General features: G+C 38.0%; 1 protein-coding gene across 3 annotated transcripts in view; it reads left to right on the forward strand.

Annotated features, from left to right (window-relative positions):
* The window catches only part of TMEM38B (transmembrane protein 38B), a 67,637-nt gene that overhangs the window by 26,353 nt on the left and 18,562 nt on the right, over positions 1 to 22,722 (forward strand). For 2 of the 3 annotated variants that reach the window (XM_055579224.1, XM_055579227.1), the window contains 3 exons: positions 13,320 to 13,504; positions 14,804 to 14,891; positions 20,789 to 20,906. In XM_055579224.1, coding sequence (XP_055435199.1) covers positions 13,320 to 13,504; positions 14,804 to 14,891; positions 20,789 to 20,906 — 391 coding nt within the window. The remainder of the gene's footprint in view (positions 1 to 13,319; positions 13,505 to 14,803; positions 14,892 to 20,788; positions 20,907 to 22,722) is intronic. The other variant, XM_055579228.1, reaches the window with a different exon arrangement.

Here is a 22,722-nt window from a genome sequence, read left to right on the forward strand (position 1 = left end):
TCTCAAGAGGCAGGTCAGGTGATCTGGTATTTCCATCTCTTTCAGCCTTTTCTTCTCCTAGATCCCTTTAATTAACAAGACCATGAGAGACCAAAATGTGTGATAAGCTTCTTTTTTTTATTGATGTTAGTACTCTTTTAATGACTTTCATCTGATAACTAATGGCAATAGTCTGTCTTTTCTTCTGTATATTAATTGAAGTAGTAGTATAAATAAATACTTCCCACTAATCATCCATTATTTGTTTACCCAAGTTGTATAGTTCATAAAGGAAAGGAAGGATAAATACTTGATTCTTGCCTTTTATTTACAGTTTTCAGGATTATGAATTGGTCCCCTGCTGTTCTTCAGAAGTGACCAGTATTTTTTTGTTGTTGCTGTTGTAATTTAAAAAATTTTTAAGTAAGTATGAGCTCATGGATTAAGTGTATTTTATGGGTTTCAATAAATTAGAATTTTCTTATTATTAAAGCTCAAATTGACCCTTTGTTGACTAGTGGGAATTTCTTCGGATTGGCTTATAAGACTTTGATTAGCTTCCTTGCTACTTAATTAATACAAGATTCACCTTGTACGTTCTTCTGGAATTCACTGATTTCGGTAGGAAACTCTGGTTCCTTTTAGGAGAAAAGGTATTTCAAGGTCACAGTCTGAACGCTGCTGCTGCTGCTGCTAAGTCGCTTCAGTCGTGTCCGATTCTGTGCGACCCCAGAGACGGCAACCCACCAGGCTCCCCTGTCCCTGGGATTCTCCAGGCAAGAACACTGGAGTAGGTTGCCATTTCCTTCTCCAATGCATGAAAGTGAAAAGTGAAAGGGAAGTAGTTCAGTCATGTCCGACCCTTAGCGACCCCATGGACTGCAGCCCACCAGGCTCCTCTGTCCATGGGATTTTCCAGGCAAGAGTACTGGAGTGGGTTGCCATTGCCTTCTCCGAACTATTTATGTATTGTAGGTCTTTTCAGTGCACAGAGCTAGGAAAAATAAGGATAAAATAACTCACGAGTTCATTGATACTTCTAACTGAAATTAAGGATCATAGAATTTATGTAACTTTTCTCTGTTACATATGTATCTTCTTTCTTCTACACTAAGAATTTTGAATTAAGAATTCAGTATCATGGTAATACAAGTCTATGCCCCGACCAGTAATGCTGAAGAAGCTGAAGTTGAATGGTTCTATGAGATCTATAAGACCTTCTAGAACTAACACACAAAAAGATGTCCTTTTCATTATAGGGGACTGGAATGCAGAAGGAGGAAGTCAAGAAACATCTGGAGTAACAGGCAGATTTGGCCTTAGAGTACAGAATGAAGCAGGGCAAAGGCTAATAGAGTTTTGCTAAGAGAATGCACTGGTCATAGAAAACACCCTCTTCCAACAACATAAGAGAAGACTCTACACATGGACATCACCAGATGGTCAATACCGAATCAGACTGATTATATTCTTTACAGTCAAAGATGGAGAAGCTCTGTACAGTCAGACAAAAACAAGACTGGGATCTGACTGAGGTTCAGATCATGAACTCCTTATTGCCAAATTTAAATTGAAGAAAGTAGGAAAAACCATAGACCATTCAGGTATGACCTAAATCAAATCCCTTACGATTATACAATGAAAGTGACAAATAGATTCAAGAGATTAGATCTGATAGAGTGCCTGATGAACTATGGACGGAGGTTGGTGACATTGTACAGGAGACAGGGATCAAGACCATCCCCAAGAAAAGAAATGCAAAAAAGCAGAATGGCTGTCTAGGGAAGCCTTACAAATAGCTGTGAAAAGAAGAGAAGCAAAAAACAAAGGAGAAAAGGAAAGATATACCCATTTGAGTGCAGAGTTCCAAAGAATAGCAAGGAGAGATAAGAAAGCTTTCCTCAGAGATCAGTGCAGAGAAATAGAGGAAAACAATAGAATGGGAAAGACTAGAGATCTCTTTAAGAAAATTAGAGATACCAAGGGAACATTTCATGCAAAGATGGGCTCGATAAAGGACAGAAATGGTATGGACCTAACAGAAGCAGAAGATATTAAGAAGAGGTGGCAAGAGTACACAGAAGAACTGTACAAAAAAGATCTTCATGACCCAGATAATCACGATGGTATGATCATTCACCAGGATCCAGACATCCTGGAATGTGAAGTCAAGTGGGCCTTAGGAAGCATCACTACGAACAAAGCTAATGGAGGTGATGGAATTCCAGTTGAAGTATTTCAAATCCTAAAAGATGATGCTGTGAAAGTGTTGCACTCAATATGCCAGCAAATTTGGAAAACTCAGCAGTGGCCATAGGACTGGAAAAGGTCAGTTTTCGTTCCAATCCCTAAGAAAGGCAATGCCAAAGAATGCTCGAACTACTGCACAGTTGCACTCATCTCACATCCTAGTAAAGCAATGCTCAAAATTCTCCAAAGCAAGCTTCAACAGTACTTGAACTGTGAACTTCCTGATGTTCAAGCTGGTTTTAAAAAAGGCAGAGGAACCAGAGATCAAATTGCCAACATCTGCTGGATCATCAAAAAAGCAAAGGTTTCAGAAAAACATCTATTTCTGCTTTATTGACTGTGCCAAAGCCTTTGACTGTTTCTGTCACCACAAATTGTGGAAAATTCTTAAAAGAGATGGGAATACCAGACCACCTGACCTGCCTCTTGAGAAGTCTGTGTGCAGGTCAGGAAGCAACAGTTAGAACTGGACATGGAACAACAGACTGGTTCCTAAGAGGGAAAGGAGTTGGTCAAGGCTGTATATTGTCACCCTGCTTATTTAACTTATATGCAGAGTACATCATGAGAAACGCTGGGCTGGAGGAAGCGCAAGCTGGAATCAAGATTGCTGGGAGAACTATCAGTAACCTCAGATATGCAGATGTCACCACCCTTACGGCAGAAAGTGAAGAAGAACTAAAGAGCCTCTTGATGAAAATGAAAGAGGAGAGTGAAAAGTTGGCTTAAAGCTCAACATTCAGAAAACGATCATGGCGTTTGTTCCCATCACTTCATGGCAAATAGAAGGGGAAATAGTGGAAACAGTAAGAGACTATTTTTCTGGGCTCCAAAATCACTGCAGATGGTGACTGCAGCCATGAAATTAAAAGATGCTTGCTCCTGGAAGAAAAGCTATGATCCACCTAGACAGCATATTAAAAAGCAGAGACATTATTTTGTCAACAAAGGTCTGTCTAGTCAAAGCTATGGTTTTTCCGGTGGTCATGTATGGATGTGGGAGTTGGACTATAACGAAAGTTGAGCACCAAAGAATTGATACTTTTAAACTGTGGTGTTGGAGAAGACTCATGAGAGTCCCTTGGACAGCAAGGAGATCCAGGCAGTCCATCCTAAAGGAGATCAGTCCTGAAAATTCATTGGAAGGACTGATGCTAAAGTTGAAACTCCAATACTTTGGCCACCTGATGCAAAGAATTGACTCATTTGAAAAGACCCTGATGCTAGGAAAGATAGAAGGCGGGAGGAGAAGGGGACGACAGAGGATGAGATAGTTGGATGGCATCATTGACTCAGTGGACCCGAGTTTGAGTAAACTCCGTGAGTTGGTGACGGACAGGGAGGCCTGGCGTGCTGCAGTCCATGGGGTAGCAAAGAGTCAGACACGACTGAGCCACTGAACTGAACTGAAATGAAGAATTTTGATTCTTAAGGGCACAAGACATGATAGAATTAGGATATTTCAACACTGCCCATTTATTCTGTATCATTCACGTATTAACATAACAGTTGTGGAGTAATCATATGAATACCACCACTGATATTACTGAAAATATAATTTTTTTGCATATACTCTTTTCATTATCTTCTTATTTTTAAAATAGATGTACTATTCTACACTGTCATAGTAATAGTTTTTATGTACTATACTCTTCCCTTCTTAATTCTTTTTCAGTCTTTGTTTTATAGCTAACTGTATATTTAATGTTATTTTATCAGTCCTTATGTCTGTGTCTGTAGTAATTTTGGTTTTCTGAAGGTTTTTTCTCTTAATTCATTCATCTGGAATACTAGTCCCCAACTTCTCATGTGTTGATAAGTTTCTGCTTTTTGTACCTGAAAGTCAGTTTTATTGGATATAGGATCATACTTTCTAGGTCTGAGTATTGTAAATATGTTACTCAGTTTTCTTGTTTATGAAGCATTCTGTGAAAAACTGATGATTTAATTTTCTTTCTCTTATAAATCACATGCTCTTCTTTTCTAAATGCTCCAAAGTTTTTTTTCTGGCATAAAAGTCTAGTAATTTAAATTAAATGTTACTAGATATTGGTCATTTTGGGGTCAATATTTTTAGGTATGTGGTCTGTCCTTTTTAGTAGCTGTGTGTGTGTGTGTGTGTGTGTTTTAAATTGAGAAAACTTTTATTATATGTACTCTTCTCTTGCTTTGAATTTCTCCAGAAACTCCTGTTGGCTCTTTTTTGCCTTTCTTCAATGAACCTTTTTATGTCTTTAAAATTCTTTTTAAATTTTCTTTTTTACCTACTCTTTTTTTAGAAGGCACTTTGGTTTTCCTTCTAGTTTGGTCGTCATTACTGAAATAATTTTTTAATCTTTTTTCTTACTCTTTGTGAGTATTTTATCTCCAGTTCTCAGTTTCTCTATTTTTGATGTGCATTGTTCTTTTATGTGTTGTATCGCTTTCTTAATGTCTTTACCTTGTTTTGAAATAGGTTGCAGTTTTGATCTGTTTTGTGAGCACATTTACCTGAGTACTTTCTTTATAGGGATTTTTTTTCTCTTATAATAATAAATTTATATAGGGTTTGACCTTGATAATTTTCTGTTGGTCATTTTTATGTGGAATCAAGTTTCTTGAACTTTTAAGATAAAGTAAAATTCATGAAAGATTCTCTGACTTCATAGAGCTCCTGCATTGGTTGTTGTTATATAGTATTCAAAAGATGATGACTTGCTTTCTGAGATTTCACCAGTCTTTTCCTCCTCCCCAGTTTGGTCTGTACCTTCCCCTGCTTTTGTTGTTCTGTCCTGCTCAGTTTTTTTTTTTTTTTCTTTTTGACCACAGCCCGTGACATGTTTAACTTCCCTGACGGTTGTCAAACCTGAGGCCTCTGCAGTGGGAGCTCAGAGTCTTAACCACTGGGCCACCAGGGAAGTCCATACTCAGTTTTGATTCTCATTATGGCACTTGTTCCAGAAGGGAGCCTAGGTGGATCAGTTTTCAGAGTTCATGGGGGCTACGTTGGTTGAACCCCTGTGGACCTTATCATGGACTCGTTGTCTCACCTAGTATTGGAAATGTCAGCATCCTTCCAGTTTCAGCTGTTGTTGTTTTCCAAGTTGGCCTGCTGTGTTTTCTAGTGAATACCCATTAGTTATTTTGAAGCTGTTTTGTTCTTAGGTCCATTAGTTGCCACTTACTTTGTTCTTCCTGTCAAGCAGTTTAGGTCTGTGGGTGCTGGTGATTTGCCTCTACCCCTTTACACTTTGGGATTTGAAGGGATACCTTGTCACATAGTTTTGTTGCAAGTCCTGTGGACGGGATTTTGGCTTTGCTCTCTAGTTGCCCTGTCTGTTTTTACGTGGGGATTTGAAGAGATCTAAATCTGTGTGACTACTGCTGCCACCATCTTCCCAGAACACTTGTCATTAGTTTTGATGTCCCTTGTGTGACCTTCCACGCTCAGCCCAATCCCACCTCCTTTCTTCCGTCAGTTCAGTTCAGTTCAGTCGCTCAGTCATGTCCGACTCTTTGTGACCCCATGAGCTGCAGCACGCCAGGCCTCCCTGTCCATCACCAACTCCCGGAGTTCACTCAAACTCATGTCCATTGAGTCGGTGATGCCATCCAACCATCTCATCCTCTGTCGTCCCCTTCTCCTCCTGCCCCCAATCCCTCCCAGCATCACAGTCTTTTCCAATGAGTCAACTCTTTGCAGGAGGTGGCCAAAGTATTGGAGTTTCAGCTTTAGCATCATTCCTTCCAAAGAACACCCAGGACTGATCTCCTTTAGAATGGATGACTGATCTCCTTTAGGATGGACTGGTTGGATCTCCTTGCAGTCCAAGGGTCTCTCAAGAGTCTTCTCCAGTGCCACAGTTCAAATGTTGTACCTGTCATTTCTTTACTTTTCTGTGTAGTTCTGGCATATATTATTTCTAAACAATGTATTTCGTGACAGTTTTATAAATGGAATCATATATATGTATTTTTCATTGACATGCTTTTTTTGTTCAGCCTTTGTTCCTGAGATTCAGCTTTATGGTATATGGTTATAATTTACTAATTTTCTCTCCTGTATAGCTTATCAGAATGAATTGTGGTCATATTTCATCCATTTCTTTGTTGACAGAATTATTTCAAGGTTTTTTTCTATTACAATGTTGTTAGGAACATGATACACATGATATACCAAGAGATTTTTCTCTTGGTATAACTTAAGAATATATTTATTGAGTTATAGGGAAAGTGATTTTTAAGCTCTACTAGATAATGACAAATCATTTCTCAAATGATTATGCTAATTTACATCTCCACTGTAGTGCACTTAAATCTAAGAACTGAACTGCACCAATAACTTAAATACTCATATTTCTCTCATCCCATCTCCCTGGACTTTTCATACAGATAATTTCTACCTTGTTTGTGTTTATCTTACTTTTTTAGAAAAAGGTGTATATCTTACATATGAATATCTAAACAGTATATCTTTTTAGTTTTATTTGTTTTTTGCCCTGTTTTAAAATGGAGTGTTATACTTTATATAGTTCTCTAGGGCTTTTTTCACTCAGCATTATGTTACTTAGATTCATCTGTGTTTTGTTTGTAGCTGTGGTACATTCCTTCTCATTGCTGTATAATCTATTATATTAATATCTATATTCATTCTTTTTCTGATGACCTTTTTTATTGGTTCTAGTTGTTTTGTTGGGTACTACTAAACAACAACAATAGCAGCCACTGATGTAGTATTTACTGTTTCAGACACTTTTCTAAGTGCTTTACATTTGTGCTCTCATTTAACCTCATAGGAAATCAGTGAGGCAAGTTCCGTTTTATTTTCATTTGGTAGATAAGGGATCTGAGACAACGTGCCAAGGAATGTCTAGTAGCTGGAGTCAGGATTCAGACCTAACCTACCTAGTCCTTTAGTCTGCACTTGCACAGCATTTTGTTTTGGATTTGGGAAATACATTGTCTTTGTGTTCACAGACCCTTAAATACAAAAAAAATGGTGCTTGCTTAAAGACACAGTGTGTTTTAATGTTTTCTTTCTTCAGGTTTTAATGTTGAGAACAAGTTTGTAATCTTTGCTTCATTTGATTTTAATTTGAGAGATTAAAATGTTTGTGATTTACTTTTAACTCTAGCAAACTAAACTAAGGGAGTATGTGAATACACTTATCCGGAAGGTCATCTTTAGTATAATAGCTCATAGTGCTCATATCTGGAAATTAGCACCATCTGCTGGCAAAGGGAAACAGTAACTTGGTATGTCATGGTATGTTTAGTGTTGTTTGGAAAACAGTATAGCCTTTCATGGGATTTTTCCTTTTGAAAACTGTTAATGGGAGGAAGTAAATATTTTATAATTCTTCTGTGTATTGATTTTTATGCCCCAGTTTATTTTCCTTTAACTTCTAAGTATCAGTTGTTATATATTGCACATTTACATAACTGAGACTGCATTTTTATGAGGAAAAAATACAACAAAAAGTATAGTTATATAAGTCTTGTCATTCTGTAATAGTCTTTTTCAGAGAATATACATAAAGTTATTAATTTGTTAGAGTAATGAGAGCAAGAGAAAAGCTATCTTATTGGACTAACATGAATTGCATTTAGTTTATTGCTCTCTTTTGACTTGGTGAAGTTATCCTGGTTTTGGTAGTCAGAGGAGGGGAATTAAGGGAAAATGAAGGCTGAGTTCTCAGTGATTAACCATGGGAAGCTCAACTCTTGGTATTAAACTAAATTCTCATTTCATCTTCCTATTTTTTAACTGTTTCAACTTTCATTTGTCAGTGGCCTCGCATCCTGTTTGTATCCTATTTTAGACTAACTTTTGTTATTTAGCACTATTCCTTGTCTTTTTTTTCTTTCTGTTAATCTAAGTGACTTAAAAATATATGAGAAATAAATTGCGTTCTTGTTCCATTTCATGTTATGTTGCAGTCCTTCTTTTCTGATATGTTTTCTTTAAATGCTTTAAAGTTAAAAGTTCCTTAGATGCTACAGTTTTAATTAAAGGTGAAATTATAATCTTTACAGAAGGAGGAACATGATGATTCCTTAATGAGTGTTGGTTGAGTGAGTCATCCAAGAAATTTTAAAAAGCTAACGTGTTATAGAGCGGGAATGGCTGTTTAGGGAGCCTCTGGTCTGATTTCCTTACTTGTAAGTCTATGGAGCACAATAAACAATTCTTCTTTTGCCCTGTGGCTATTTAACACTTGAAATGAGAACTATTTTTGTTTGAAATACTAGTGTGTTATAGGTATACTTTAGAAATATCTGAAATGCAATAAAGACTTATTTATTAGAAATAGCAATAATTATAGATTTTTAGACCATATGCCAAAATGTCACATAGCTGGATATAAAAACTCCAAGATTGGAACTTCCTTGGTGGTCCAGTGGTTAAGATGCAGTGCTTTCACTGCAGGGGGCATGGGTTTGATCCCTAGTTAGGGGGAAAAAAATGTCAAGATTGCTCTTGTAGTTTAGGCTTTTGACTCATGTTGAAGATAGTTTCTGTGTGGAGAATGAAAATGGGGTCATTTGTATTATTTTTGTTTTGTTGTGTTTTTGTTTGAGTATTTTGAGCATACATTATTTTTATTTTATTTAAAAATATACTTTAAAAAATTGCTTAAGTGTAACTCTTTTCTTTTTCTGGCACCTAACCTACTTCCTGGAAATTTGTTCTACCTTTAAAGAGAGAATTTAAAGAGAGGCTTTCAAAATATTTTATAAACATGTAAAGTTTTTATATCATACCAGTCATTTTCAAGGAGAAGGCAATGGCACCCCATTCCAGTACTCTTGCCTGGAAAATCCCATGGACGGATGAGCCTGGAAGGCTGCAGTCCATGGGGTCGCTGAGGGTCGGGCATGACTGAGCGACTTCAATTTCACTTTTCACTTTCATGCATTGGAGAAGGAAATGGCAACCCACTCCAGTGTTCTTGCCTGGAGAATCCCAGGGACGTGGGAGCCTGGTGGGCTACCTTCTATGGGGTCGCACAGAGTCAGACACGACTGAAGTGATTTAGCAAGTCATTTTCAAAAAGCTTTTAACTATTCTTAGGTAATTTCTTTCTTTCTTTAAAGCTCTTTAATTATCAGATGGTTTTTTGATATATTTTGTGTTTTGCCTCCTGCTAATTTATTAACAAGAATACACAGAAGAACTGTACAAAAAAGATCTTCACGACCCAGATAATCATGATGGTGTGATCACTCACCTAGAGCCAGACATCCTGGAATGTGAAGTCAAGTGGGCCTTAGAAAACATCACTACAAACAAAGCTAGTGGAGGTGATGGAGTTCCAGTTGAGCTATTTCAAATCCTGAAAGATGATGCTGTGAAAGTGCTGCACTCAGTATGCCAGCAAATTTGGAAAACTGAGCAGTGGCCACAGGACTGGAAAAGGTCAGTTTTCATTCCAATCCCTAAGAAAGGCAATGCCAAAGAATGCTCGAACTACCGCACAATTGCACTCATCTCATATGCTAGTAAAGTAATGCTCAAAATTCTCCAAGCCAGGCTTCAGCAATACGTGAACCGTGAACTTCCAGATGTTCAAGCTGGTTTTAGAAAAGGCAGAGGAACCAGAGATCAAATTGCCAACATCCACTGGATCATGGAAAAAGCAAGAGAGTTCCAGAAAAACATCTATTTCTGCTTTATTGACTATGCCAAAGCCTTTGACTGTGTGGATCACAATAAACTGTGGAAAATTCTGAAAGAGATGGGAGTACCAGACCACCTGACCTGCCTCTTGAGAAATCGGTATGCAGGTCACGAAGCATGAGTTAGAACTGGACATGGAACAACAGACTGGTTCCAAATAGGAAAAGGAGTACGTCAAGGCTGTATATTATCACCCTGCTTATTTAACTTACATGCAGAGTACATCATGAGAAACGCTGGGCTGGGAGTAGCACAAGCTGGACTCAAGATTGCCGGGAGAAATCTCAATAACCTCCGATATGCAGATGACACCACCCTTATGGCAGAAAGTGAAGAGGAACTAAAAAGCCTCTTGATGAAAGTGAAAGTGGAGAGTGAAAAATTTGGCTTAAAGCTCAACATTCAGAAAACGAAGATCATGGCATTTGGTCCGATCACTTCATGGCAAATAGATGGGGAAACAGTGGAAACAGTGTCAGACTTTATTTTTTGGGGCTCCAAAATCACTGCAGATGGTGACTGCAGCCATGAAATTAAAAGATGCTTACTCCTTGGAAGAAAAGTTATGACCAATCTAGACAGCATATTGAAAAGCAGAGACATTACTTTGCCAACAAAGGTTTGTCTAGTCAAGGCTATGGTTTTTCCTGTGGTCATGTATGGATGTGAGAGTTGGACTGTGAAGAAGGCTGAGCACCGAAGAATTGATGCTTTTGAACTGTGGTGTTGGAGAAGACTCTTGAGAGTCCCTTGGACTGCAAGGAGATCCAACCAGTCCATTCTGAAGGAGATCAGCCTGGGATTTCTTTGGAAGGAATGATGCTAAAGCTGAAAGTGCAGTACTTTGGCCACCTCATGAAGAGTTGACTCATTGGAAAAGACTCTGATGCCAGTAGGTATTGGCGGCAGGAGGAGAAGGGGACGACAGAGGATGAGATGGCTGGATGGCATCACTGACTCGATGGACATGAGTCTGAGTGAACTCCGGGAGTTGGTGATGGACAGGGATGCGTGGCATGCTGCGATTCATGGGGTTGCAAAGACTCGGACACGACTGAGCAACTCAACTGAACTGAACTGAATTTATTAACTGTTAATAAATGATTTAATTCAGGGCTACTTTTTTTTATGCTCTGTTTTAGGTGAGGGGGTAACACAGTGAATGATTCCTGTCATTAAGGACTGTTATAATTTATTATAAAGAAAAGGTATAGAAGAGCTATGTTGTATATAGGAACCATCAGAATTTAGTCTGAACTGAGACTATTAAATAAAACTCCCAAAGTCAATGTATATGGTAGTATTTGAGTGCAATCTTCAAGAAAAGGAAGAATTGGTAAGTGGAGTTGAAGAGAGGGTGCTTCAGGCCTAACAAATCATTGCATCTTATACTTGGTCTCTGAAGTAATGTTTTGGGGAACCGGTTTCATATTCCATGAGTACTTTTGGGAATTTTGATTTATGAACCATGAATTAAAATAAGATTAACAACTTCTTTTAGAAAAGATAGAGTACCTCTTTTAAGCAGTATATTCCTCATTGCTTCCAGATAAATATTCTGCTTTAAGCACAAAATTGTCTGCCAGAGAGTATTAGGAATATGGGGGTGGGGGAGTGCTATGTCTTCCTATCAATAGTACTGTTAAATTGTTGAACAGATGCTTAGAACAAATGAAGCTGCAGAAAATAATTCACTTGAGGAGTGAATTATTCTTAAACTAATATCACAATTTAATTGGTTGAAACTTAAACTTACTCAACTGAGGTGAAGAACAAGCTTCATATTCTTTTAACTGTATGAAAATGTGTTTTTCCTTAACATGAATGAATCTGTCTTGTTGAGAGCTATGACCTTTCTCTGTATAGGTTGCAGTTTATACACAAAGGGGCACAGGTAAAGATGTAAGTGGGGTTGAAATGCTGCTCCTTGCTCAGCTACCAAAGGCTCTTTTCTAATTCCAAAGACACTCTACCTAGAGAGGGCTTCCCTTGTGGCTCAGCTGGTAAAGAATCCACCTGCCATGTGGGAGACCTGGGTTTGATCCCTGGGTTGGGAAGATCCCCTGGAGAAGGGAAAAGCTGCCCACTCCAGTATTCTGGCTTGAAGGATTCCATAGACTGTATAGTCCATGGGGTCACAAAGAGTCGGACATGACTGAGTGCCTTTCACTTTGTATCTAGAGATACTCCAAAGCAGAAGTGATTATCAAGTTCAAGTTCAGTTGTTCAGTCGTGTCTGACTCTTTGCGACTCCATGGACTGCAGCACGCCAGGCCTCCCTGTCCATCACCAACTCCCAGAGTCTACTCAAACTCATGTCCATTGAGTTGGTGATGCCATCCAACCATCTCATCCTCTGTCGTCCCCTTCTCCTACCACCTTCCATCTTTCCCAGCATCAGGGTCTTTTCCAGTGAGTCAGCTCTTCACATCAGGTGGCCAAAGTATTGAAGTTTCAGCTTCAACATCAGTCCTTCCAGTGAATATTCAGGACTGATCTCCTTTAGGATGGACTGCTTGGATCTCCTTGCTGTCCAAGGGACTCTCAAGAGTCTTCTCCAACACTACAGTTCAAAAGCATCAATTCTTTGGTGCTCAGCATTCTTTGTAGTCCAACTCTCACATCCATACATGACTAATGGAAAAAGCATAGCTTTGACTAGACCTTTGTTGGAAAAGTAATGTCTCTGCTTTTTAATATGGTGTCTAGTTTGGTCATAACTTTTCTTCCAAGGAGCAGTCTTTTTTTAATTTTAAGTCTGCAGTCACCATCTGCAGTGATTTTGGAGCTCCCAAAAAAATAAAGCCTCTCGCTGTTTCCATTGTTTCCCCATCTATTTGCTATGAAGTGATGGGACCAGATGTCATGATCTTAGTTTTCTGAATGTTGAGTTTTAAGCCAACTTTTTGACTCTCCTCTTTCACTTTCATCAAGAGGCTCTTTAGTTCTTTGCTTTCTGCCATAATGGTGATTACACACTTGCTTTATATTGTTGGTGCATTCAGTACTTAGCTTCTAGAGTAGTACAGACACAGATTAGGAACTTACTGCATATATAGAGTACTCAGAAGTACAAAATTTATATTCCTCTTTCGTTATGAGTTTTTGGCAGATTTTTTTATGTGCTTCATGTGATTTAAAAAATTCACTTTGGAACTTCCCTGGCAGTCCAGTGGTTAACACTCTGTGCTTTCCTGCAGGGAGCATGGATTGTTCCCTGGTTGGGGAACTAAGATCCCACTTGCCTCATGAAGCAGCCAAGAAAAAAAAAACCGACTTAATTCTGATCATTTGTGGTCTTCTTGCAGTCAAATTCCATGTTTATTTGGATAATTCCATTTGTTGTGTTTTATCAGATTGTTATTGCTGATACGCTAGATTTTTTTGTTCTGATTACAGTCATATTAAAATATTTAAATTTTAATTTCAGGTATATTGCATTTTTTTGCCCATGTGACCTAATTTCCCAGGCATACTCATTCCTACCTGTTCAACTCTTGGCTGCGGGAATGAAGGAAGTGACCAGAACTTGGAAAATAGTAGGTGGAGTCACACATGCTAATAGCTATTACAAAAATGGCTGGATAGTCATGATAGCTATTGGATGGGCCCGAGGTAATATTAACAACGTATGTTCATAAATATTCTGTTATTGGTGTACTACAAGTACTGAATAGTTCTTTGGTTACATTAATGGGGACTACATACTTTAGTAACAGAAACTTCTTTGGAAGATGAAAGCTTTGTTTCTGTTGGCTGGTTAATTTAATTCAAAACTGGCACTCTTAACTATTACTAGTCATCAGCCATTATTTTACAGCTGATTGTCTTAAAATATACAATATATATTATTGGTTTGATTAATAGCTGTAACCAGAGAGATTCATAGTTAATTAAGGTGTAGCTGTCACCATATAAAAAACAAGTTTACATAAGAAATTATGTGGTTTCTCTAATTAAAGAAATTTTGCTCTTTGTTTTTTCTGTATTTTTTTTCCATCTTGAATAATCTGAAATAGTAAATGTGATTGATTATGGGTTTATGTTCACCCTATATTATCTACCTTTATTGTTCTTTTGTAAGTTGAAATTAAATTTTAAGTGTGTTGTTACAGTTATTGCACCTAAAACTAAAATCAGAGAAGGAAATGATAAAGCAGAGGAGTTTATTTTTTCAGGTCAGAAACAAACCTCAAGTTACATCTCTGTCTGAGACCCCAGTTTTAACCTTAATTGTAGTACAATAGACAGCTGCCATGAAAGAATTGCAGTTGTCTTGGTACCATAAATGTACAAAGCAACTTTTTTCTTCCTACCTACAATTATAGCTTGGAATTTTAAGTCAGGAGACAGAATTATGGCTTCATTTCATATATTTTCTCAAGAATATTTGGTTAAGTATTCTTGTTTTTGGAGAAGGCAATGGCACCCCACTCCATACTTTTGCCTAGAAAATCCCATGGACGGAGGGGCCTGGTAGGCTGCAGTCCATGGGGTCGCTAAGAGTCGGACACGACTGAGCGACTTCACTTTCACTTTTCACTTTCATGCATTGGTGAAGGAAATGGCAACCCACTCCAGTGTTCTTGCCTGGAGAATCCCAGGGATGGGAAGCCTGGTAGGCTGCCGTCTATGGGGTTGCACAGAGTCGGACACGACTGAAGCGACTTAGCAGCAGCAGCATTCTTGTTTTGGTGGCTCAGATGGTAAAGTATCAGCCTGCAGTGCAGGAGACCTGGGTTGCATTCCTGGCTCAGGAATATCCCTTGGAAAAGGGAATGGCTACTCACTCCAGTATCCTTTCCTGGAGAAGTCCATTGACAGAGGAAACTAGTGGGCTATAGTCCATGGGCTTGCAAAGAGTCTGCATGACTGAACAACTAACACATTCCTATCTTATCTTGGCCTTTTTAGGTGCAGGTGGTAGCATTATCACGAATTTTGAGCAGTTGGTAAAAGGATGTTGGAAACCAGAAGCCGAGGAATGGCTGAAGATGTCCTAGTGAGTTTGTATAGACTGTACTGAGACGTGGTCTTTTATCTTTAGATTTTACCAAATTTATTTTTAAAACATTTTGGACTCTAAATGTGAATGAAACAAACAGAAAGACAAATAAAATGATAATGGGGAGAAAACCAGGAAACCTATTTTTTTTTTTTTTTCAGAAAGTCTACTGTCTTAAATGTAGCTTTAAAAATAAATATTGATTACTTTTTCTGTGGGTTCCTCCTCTTAGAAAATAAAACCAAACAAAAGCTCTTGGATTGTTGTAGGATTGTGGGAAGAGAGTGTATTTATGAACTGAGAACAGGAGCAGACTTCTCTGGAATCAGTGGCAGGCTCTTGGCATTTTCATTAATGGCTACATCATTGCCCAGATTCCAAATTATTCATAGTTCTGGTAATAAAATGTCAAACTTATGTGAATAGTCAATACATTATCATAAAGCTCTGTTAGTTACTTTAAAAATGAGAGTTGAGTAACTACATACAAAAAATAATAAAAAGAAGACATAACCCATTCTGTGTTTGTACAATTCATACTACCTTTTGCACCCATTTAGGAGAATCTAATTGTTAGATTTCTCTACAGACATTGACCCAATCAAATAAGTCACGAATGTATTCCTGATGCAACTGAAAATGAAATAGAGAAATATAGTTACCATTTGCACAATTCAGTAAGGAAAGACTTAGGCTTTAATGGCCATAATAAGCAAGGTGAGGAAGACTTAATGTAAAATAAACTCATTAGAATGGATTAAAAATGAAGGTTGAGAAGTAGTATGAATGATGAAGTATGTGTTTGAATGAACCAGTAGATTTCAGGATGTTTAACTTAGAATGTATCCCTTAAAGCTTGAATGAAGTAATTTAGAAATGGAACAAAGGAAGCTTTGATTGATAAATAAGTAAATAAGTTATAAATAAGACATTAGTGAAAGGGGACATTTTTCTCATTTTGAGTATATGCCTTGAAATTTCTTCCATGAAACATTTCTCAAGGCTGTAAAACTGAAATCAAATTGTGATTCTCCTGTTTTTAAAACCCTGTGGTGTCCGCCCAGCTGGTCTCTGAGACCCTCCAAGATATGTGTCTCCACCACACCCAATTTGCTTTGACTTCAGCTCTCACTGTTCTCTCCCTTGCTCACTGCACTGTATCCTTGAACAAGCCAGGTGTTGTCTGTTTTAAAACTAACTTCTCTCTCTGTCTAGATATTTTTCCTTAGGTGGCTAGCTCCCTTATCTACTTTGCTCAAAGTACTTTTTCAGAGCTTAACTTCTCAATGAAAACTACCTTACTTAAAATTGAAACACTTCCCTCTATTCCCCCCACCTAGCATTTATCATATTTTATAATTTACTTATCCATTATGTTTGTTTTTCTCTCCCCTTGGCTTTCCCTCATGCTTCAAAGAATACCAGAGGCCAAGTACAGGGATTTTCTCTCTTTTGATTGCTTTTATATCTGAAGCACCTACCACATAGTAGATAGTCAGTAAATGCTATGTGAATGATTGAATGATTTAACAACTAGTTTGTCAAGTGAAATCATGGGGTCCATTATGATATTTTATGTATGCATGTGTGTGTGTGTGTGTGAAACTTGGAAAATAGTAGTTCTGTGTGTGTGTGTGTGTGAGAAAGTGGAAGTGTTAGCTGTTCAGTTGTGTCCGACTCTTTTGCTACTCCCATAGACAGTAGCCCGCCAGGCTTCTGTGTCCATGGAATTTCCCAGGCAAGAATACTGGAGTGGGTTGCCATTCCTTTCTCCAGGGTATCTTCCTAACGAGGGATCGAACCCATGTCTCCTGCATTGGCAGGTGGATTCTTTTACCACTGAGCCACCAGGGAAGGCCATGTGTGTACTTATGTATACAGTCCATGGGATCACGAAGAGTTGGGCATGACTGAGCAACTGAGCACGCATGCACACAAATATGACACGGGATCCATGCCATTAGTCTAGATGATCCTCCACAGACTTTTCCTGGATAATCTCATCTTTATTCCTGGCTTCTGCTGTGAGAGCTGAATGGGTCTGTGAATTACACACCGAATCTCTTAACACTAGCAAAAGTTGCCTAGCCACACCCATAACTTTCTCTCCACAGCTAGCTTTTCCTAAGAATAACTCTCCTAATTTTGTCATTTTTTACAGACTGGATAGGCTGATAATTTCCCAAATCATCAAGTCTTGTTTTTTTTGTTTAGCAGTTATTCCCTAAATTCAAAACTTTCCTCTCACACTTCATTGTAAGAAGCAAGAAGAAACCATCTCAGACCATCAGCAGTTTGCTTCCAAATCTCAACTAAATATCCAAGTTCACAGATTATGCTTTCCACAAAACTGTAGCACATATAACTAAATACCTTTCTTTCCGTTTCCAGTATCATGTTCCTCATTTCCTTCTGAGACCTCACCAGCACCTCTAATGTTTGTATTTCTACCAACATTCTGTTTATTCCAACACACATATTCTCTAAGACCATAAAGGGTTTCTCCACTATGCAAAAGTATTTGGTAATAAATATATGGATATATATATATGTATGTGTTGTTTAGTCACTGAGTTGTGTCCGACTCTTTGTGACTCCATGGATTGTAGCCTGCCAGGCTCTTCTGTCCATGGGATTTCCCCAGCAAGAATACTGGAGTGGGTTGCCATTTCCTACTCCAGGGGATCTTCCTGACGCAGGGATTGAACCTGTGTCTCTGTGTCTCCTGCAATGGCAGGCAGATTCTTGACCAACTCTACCACCTGGGAAGCCCATGTGTCACACTTGCTGCTGCTGCTGCTAAGTCGCTTCAGTCGTGTCTGACTCTGTGTGACCCCATAGATGGCAGCCCACCAGGCTCCCCCATCCCTGGGATTCGCCAGGCAAAAGTACTGGAGTGGGTTGCCATTGCCTTCTCTGTGTGTCACACATAGGAAGCCCTAAAGATTTTTGAAGATGTTATATCAACAGAATCACTGTCAGGTTGGACTGAAAAGGACAGAGATAAGATGAAATAAAAGAATTCAGACTGTCAAAATTCTATGGTTAGTAACAGGCTGATAAAACTTCTTACCTGTACACATAGGCTACCATTCAGGGAAAAGGAAGTATGGCTTTAAGGTGGGAATTGTGGTCTTAGAAACCAAGGTTAGACCCATAGGCTGGAGTCACAGGTGAATAAGCCAGAGTCATGAGTGCAGAGATTAGAGCTGCAGACTCGGAGGATGGACTCCTTTAAGCCATGGAGAGTTAGTCCTGGGCCTTGAAATCTAATGGAATTTGACCTGCTGAATTTTGAAATTGCATAGGTCTGTGATCACTTTCTTCTTTACATTTTCTTCCTTTTGGAATGGCAGTGTCTGTAGCTGTTATCCTTGCCTGTTCCACCGTTGTATTTTGGAAGCAGATAGCTATTTACTAGATTCACAGGAAATTAATAAGCATAAGAATTTTCTGAACGCATTCTGATCTTCCTAACTAATCTCACTGTCTTCTAAATCTTAATGCTGCTTCAACCACCTGCTCCAATTTATTGTTTTCACGATCCTTGCTCCTCCAATTCATTGCTTGTGAATTTATGCTCTAAGAGAACACCATCCAAAATACAGTGTGTGTATGCTGAGATGCCTTTGATGAGGCACTCTTACAGAAACTGAACTATTAGAAACAGAGTAGCAAAATGACATTAAGACAATGTCTTAGTGGAATTAACAAATTTTTAAATCTCATCCTTTTAAAAAAGTCAGTTTGGTGTACATTTTATGATATAATTGTATAGGTACATAATTATAAAATAATTGATATATATTAAGGAGTGTCTTAAACACTTTTACCATTAGAGACGCACAGTCAAAAAGCTTGTGGACCACTGTCCTAAAACAGGAACGCTGCCCAGTTATTGGTAAGCAAGATCCAAATCCTGTTACCCCAGCCTAATTCTGTTTTGAACTCAATCCTTAGTTTGTACTAATTAAAGAAAGAACTTATTTTTCACAGAGTTACTTATAGGGACTTTTACATTCGTCATATTTTACAGTATGGCTTTCTGAGAGTTTATTATTTATCTTTTTCTAGTTGTAAGCATAAACAGCTAGAAAATGATGTTACTGAGATATACTTTAAGTGTGTGGCAAATATATGACATGAAAATAGTACTTCTTATTTGTAGATTAATATCTTATTATAGACTTTAAATTTAAGATATTGGCTAATGCTAATGTTTTGTACAGGAGTTAGCTAAGTAATGTGCTGGTGCTGGCTCATGCTGTTTTATGAAACCGATTATGCACAGCAGCCTGAAATGGGCTCTGGGAGTACAGTTGGCCCTGTATATCCAAGGTTTCTGCCTTTGTGTATTAACCAACTGTGGACCAAAAATATTTGTTAAAAATTCCAGAAAGTTTCTGAAAGCAAACTGAATTTTTCATATGCTGAGAGCTGTTTATGTAGTATTCATATTGTATTTACAACTGTTTACATGGCGTTTATATTGGTATTATAAATATTCTGGAGATTATTTACAGTTTGTGGGAGGATGTGCATAGATTATATGCAATTACATCAGTATATATAAGGGACTTGAGCATCAATGAGTTTTGATATTTGTGGGGGGGTCCTGCCAGGAGAAAATATCAATAACCTCAGATATGCAGATGACACCACCCTTATGGCAGAAAGTGAAGAGGAACTAAAAAGCCTCTTGATGAAGATGAAAGAAGAGAGTGAAAAAGTTGGCTTAAAACTCAACATTCAGAAAACGAAGATCATGGCATCTGGTCCCATCACTTCATGGGAAATAGATGGGGAAACAGTGGAAACAGTGTCAGACTTTATTTTTGGGGGCTCCAAAATCACTGCAGATGGTGACTGCAGCCATGAAATTAAAAGACGCTTACTTCTTGGAAGAAAAGTTATGACCAACCTAGATAGCATGTTGAAAAGCAGAGACATTACTTTGCCAACAAAGGTTCGTCTAGTCAAGGCTATGGTTTTTCCTGTGGTCATGTATGAATGTGAGAGTTGGACTATGAAGAAGGCTGAGTGCCAAAGAATTGATGCTTTTGAACTGTGGTGTTGGAGAAGACTCTTGAGAGTCCCTTGGACTGCAAGGAGATCCAACCAGTCCATTCTAAAGGAGATCAGCCCTGGGATTTCTTTGGAAGGAATGATGCTGAAGCTGAAACTCCAGTACTTTGGCCACCTCATGTGAAGAGTTGACTGATTGGAAAAGACTCTGATGCTGGGAAGGATTGGGGGCAGGAGGAGAAGAGGACGACAGAGGATGAGATGGCTGGATGGCATCACTGACTCGATGGATGTGAATCTGAGTGAACTCTGGGAGTTGGTGATGGACAGGGAGGTGTGGTGTGCTGCGATTCATGGGGTCGCAAAGAGTCGGACACGACTGAGCGACTGAACTGAACTGAACTGGATCAAATTGCCTGCGAATACCACAAGGTATTTACACCTTGGAAAATGAGGAACTGCTACAGATCAAGACTTTCTTTTCCATTCCCCATCCCACCTGAGGAGCTTGGTTAGCACTGTAAGATTTTTCAGGATTAATAAGCTTTTCTCAAATCATGCTATAGAACGTGGGACTTTCATATCCTTTTGAAACAATGTTATATGGTCAATTCAGAAATATTGCATATACAAAAGTACTGTCTTATCAGAAAGTCACAGTATGTATGAACATTCTAAAATCTGATACTTTATGCTGAGAAGAAGGGTGTTTAACTTTATATAACTCAGCATTTCCAAAAGTTTATAGAATTCATTTTTGTGTTACATCTATTAATAACTCATTTAATTAATATTTTGAGACTACTCTGAGAAATATAGAGATAAATCATGCTTAATACTTACTGAGTTAAAATGTGTTTTATTTTCAGCCCTGCCAAGGTAACCCTGCTGGGATCAGTTATCTTCACATTTCAGCAAACCAAGTATTTGGCAATATCAAAGCATAATCTTATGTTCCTCTTTACTGTGTTTCTTGTGGCCACGAAGGTAGGTGTTCAAGTAGCAATAAATCAGTATTATAGATTATGTGTAACCAGAATTCTGCATAAGGCAAATAACAGAAATAATTACTTTGTATGATAGTCTAAAAATATCAGTTTTGGGGAGTTTATTCAGCACATCCATGACTTACTGAAACATAGCTCTTCTATGATTCCTCGTTTGATTTATGCTGAGGCTATCATGAAGGATTTGCAGATAGCCTTTTAATACATCTGCCTACAATGCAGGAGACCCAGGTTTGATCACTGGGTCAGAAAGACCCCCTGGAGAAGGGAATGGCAACCCACTCCAGTATTCTTGCCTTGAGAATTCCATGGATAGTGGAGCCTGGCAGGCTACAGTCCATGGGGTCACAAGGAGTCAGACATGACTGACTAACCCTTTGACTTTGTAATACGCTGGAGGCCAGAGAGTAGCAGGAATAGCCAAGGCTAATCAGAGACTGCAAAGTATTGTGTCATTTGTAAAATGAGGTACTTTGCGTAGGTGTTCTCTGAAGTTCTTTTAAACTTTTAATATTTTTATATTAGTACATATTTGTGGTTAATCTCTTTAATTACTATTGCCTGATTGGATGTTTTATCCCTTCTTAAAGATAGGAAATAGTACGATAGCATAGGTTTTAGAGACAGACAGTCTTAAATTGAAATCCTAGCTTTGTTGTCTAATCACTGAATAGGCAAGTTACTCAGTATCTCTGAACCTGATTTCCTCATTTTCACTGTATCGATTGTTGACAGGATTGGAGATGACATGTATTATTCTATGACTGTGTCTGACACATCTTATGAATTTTACTTGCAGCTTTATGATGAGACTAATTCTGATTATTATTCTTAAATTCTAGTATTCTAGTCTGGAGAATTCCATGGACTGTATATCTGTGGGGTTGCAAAGAGTTGGACATGACTAAGTAACTTTCATTTTACTTGGTTATTTTGGCCAAGTTTACTTTCTCAATATTATATATTGTTCACTGGTATACAGTTGATTTTTAAAGTATTATTTAAGCCTAGAGAAATCTTATAGATAACTCTGTCAGCCTAGATACTTCTGGCTAAAAACATACCTATGAGATGCTTAGAAGGAAAACAGAATATGTTATTTAAATTTATATCTTAGAAAGAACCAAATCACTGTAGAGATCATTTTTTTTTACCAGTATTCGCTGCAGTAGAGGTCATCTGTGGTGGTTGTACTTCAGATGTCTAAGGCAAAATCTCTTCATATGTGCCCTCTTCTTCCAGTCATTAAATTTTGAGCTGTTTTTTTTTTTTTTTTGGTAATAGCTTTACTGAAGTACATTTTACACACTATACAATTCATCCATTTAAAGTGTTCAGTTCAGTGGTTTTTAGCACAGAGATGTGCTGCTGTTACCACAATTGATATTAGAACGTTTTTATCACCCCGAAATAAACCTCATACCCATTAGCATTCCCTTCATCTTTTTTCACATTCCGCTTAACTGTAGGCAACCAGTGATCTACTTTATGCCTATAAATTTGTCTATTCTAATATTTCATGTAAGTGAAGTCTTAAGACTTGGACCAGTGGGGAAGTCCTCCCCAAAAAAATCTTTTTAGAAAATGATTTGTTTTAGAACTGCATTGTGGACAGTATATGTGGTTATTATATAACTGTATGTTATTGTTTGATATTTGTTGAGACTTCATTTTTATTGTTATTGATGAGATTTTGTAATTATTATTTGTATGTGTAAAAAGTAAATATATTCTTTATTTTGAAGGCATAGGGAGTCTACCTTTATCTACATATATACTTGTTCGTTATGTTTCAG

The sequence above is a fragment of the Bubalus kerabau genome, chromosome 4 (assembly GCF_029407905.1).
Source record: "Bubalus kerabau isolate K-KA32 ecotype Philippines breed swamp buffalo chromosome 4, PCC_UOA_SB_1v2, whole genome shotgun sequence".
In the NCBI taxonomy this organism is placed as follows: domain Eukaryota; kingdom Metazoa; phylum Chordata; class Mammalia; order Artiodactyla; family Bovidae; genus Bubalus; species Bubalus kerabau.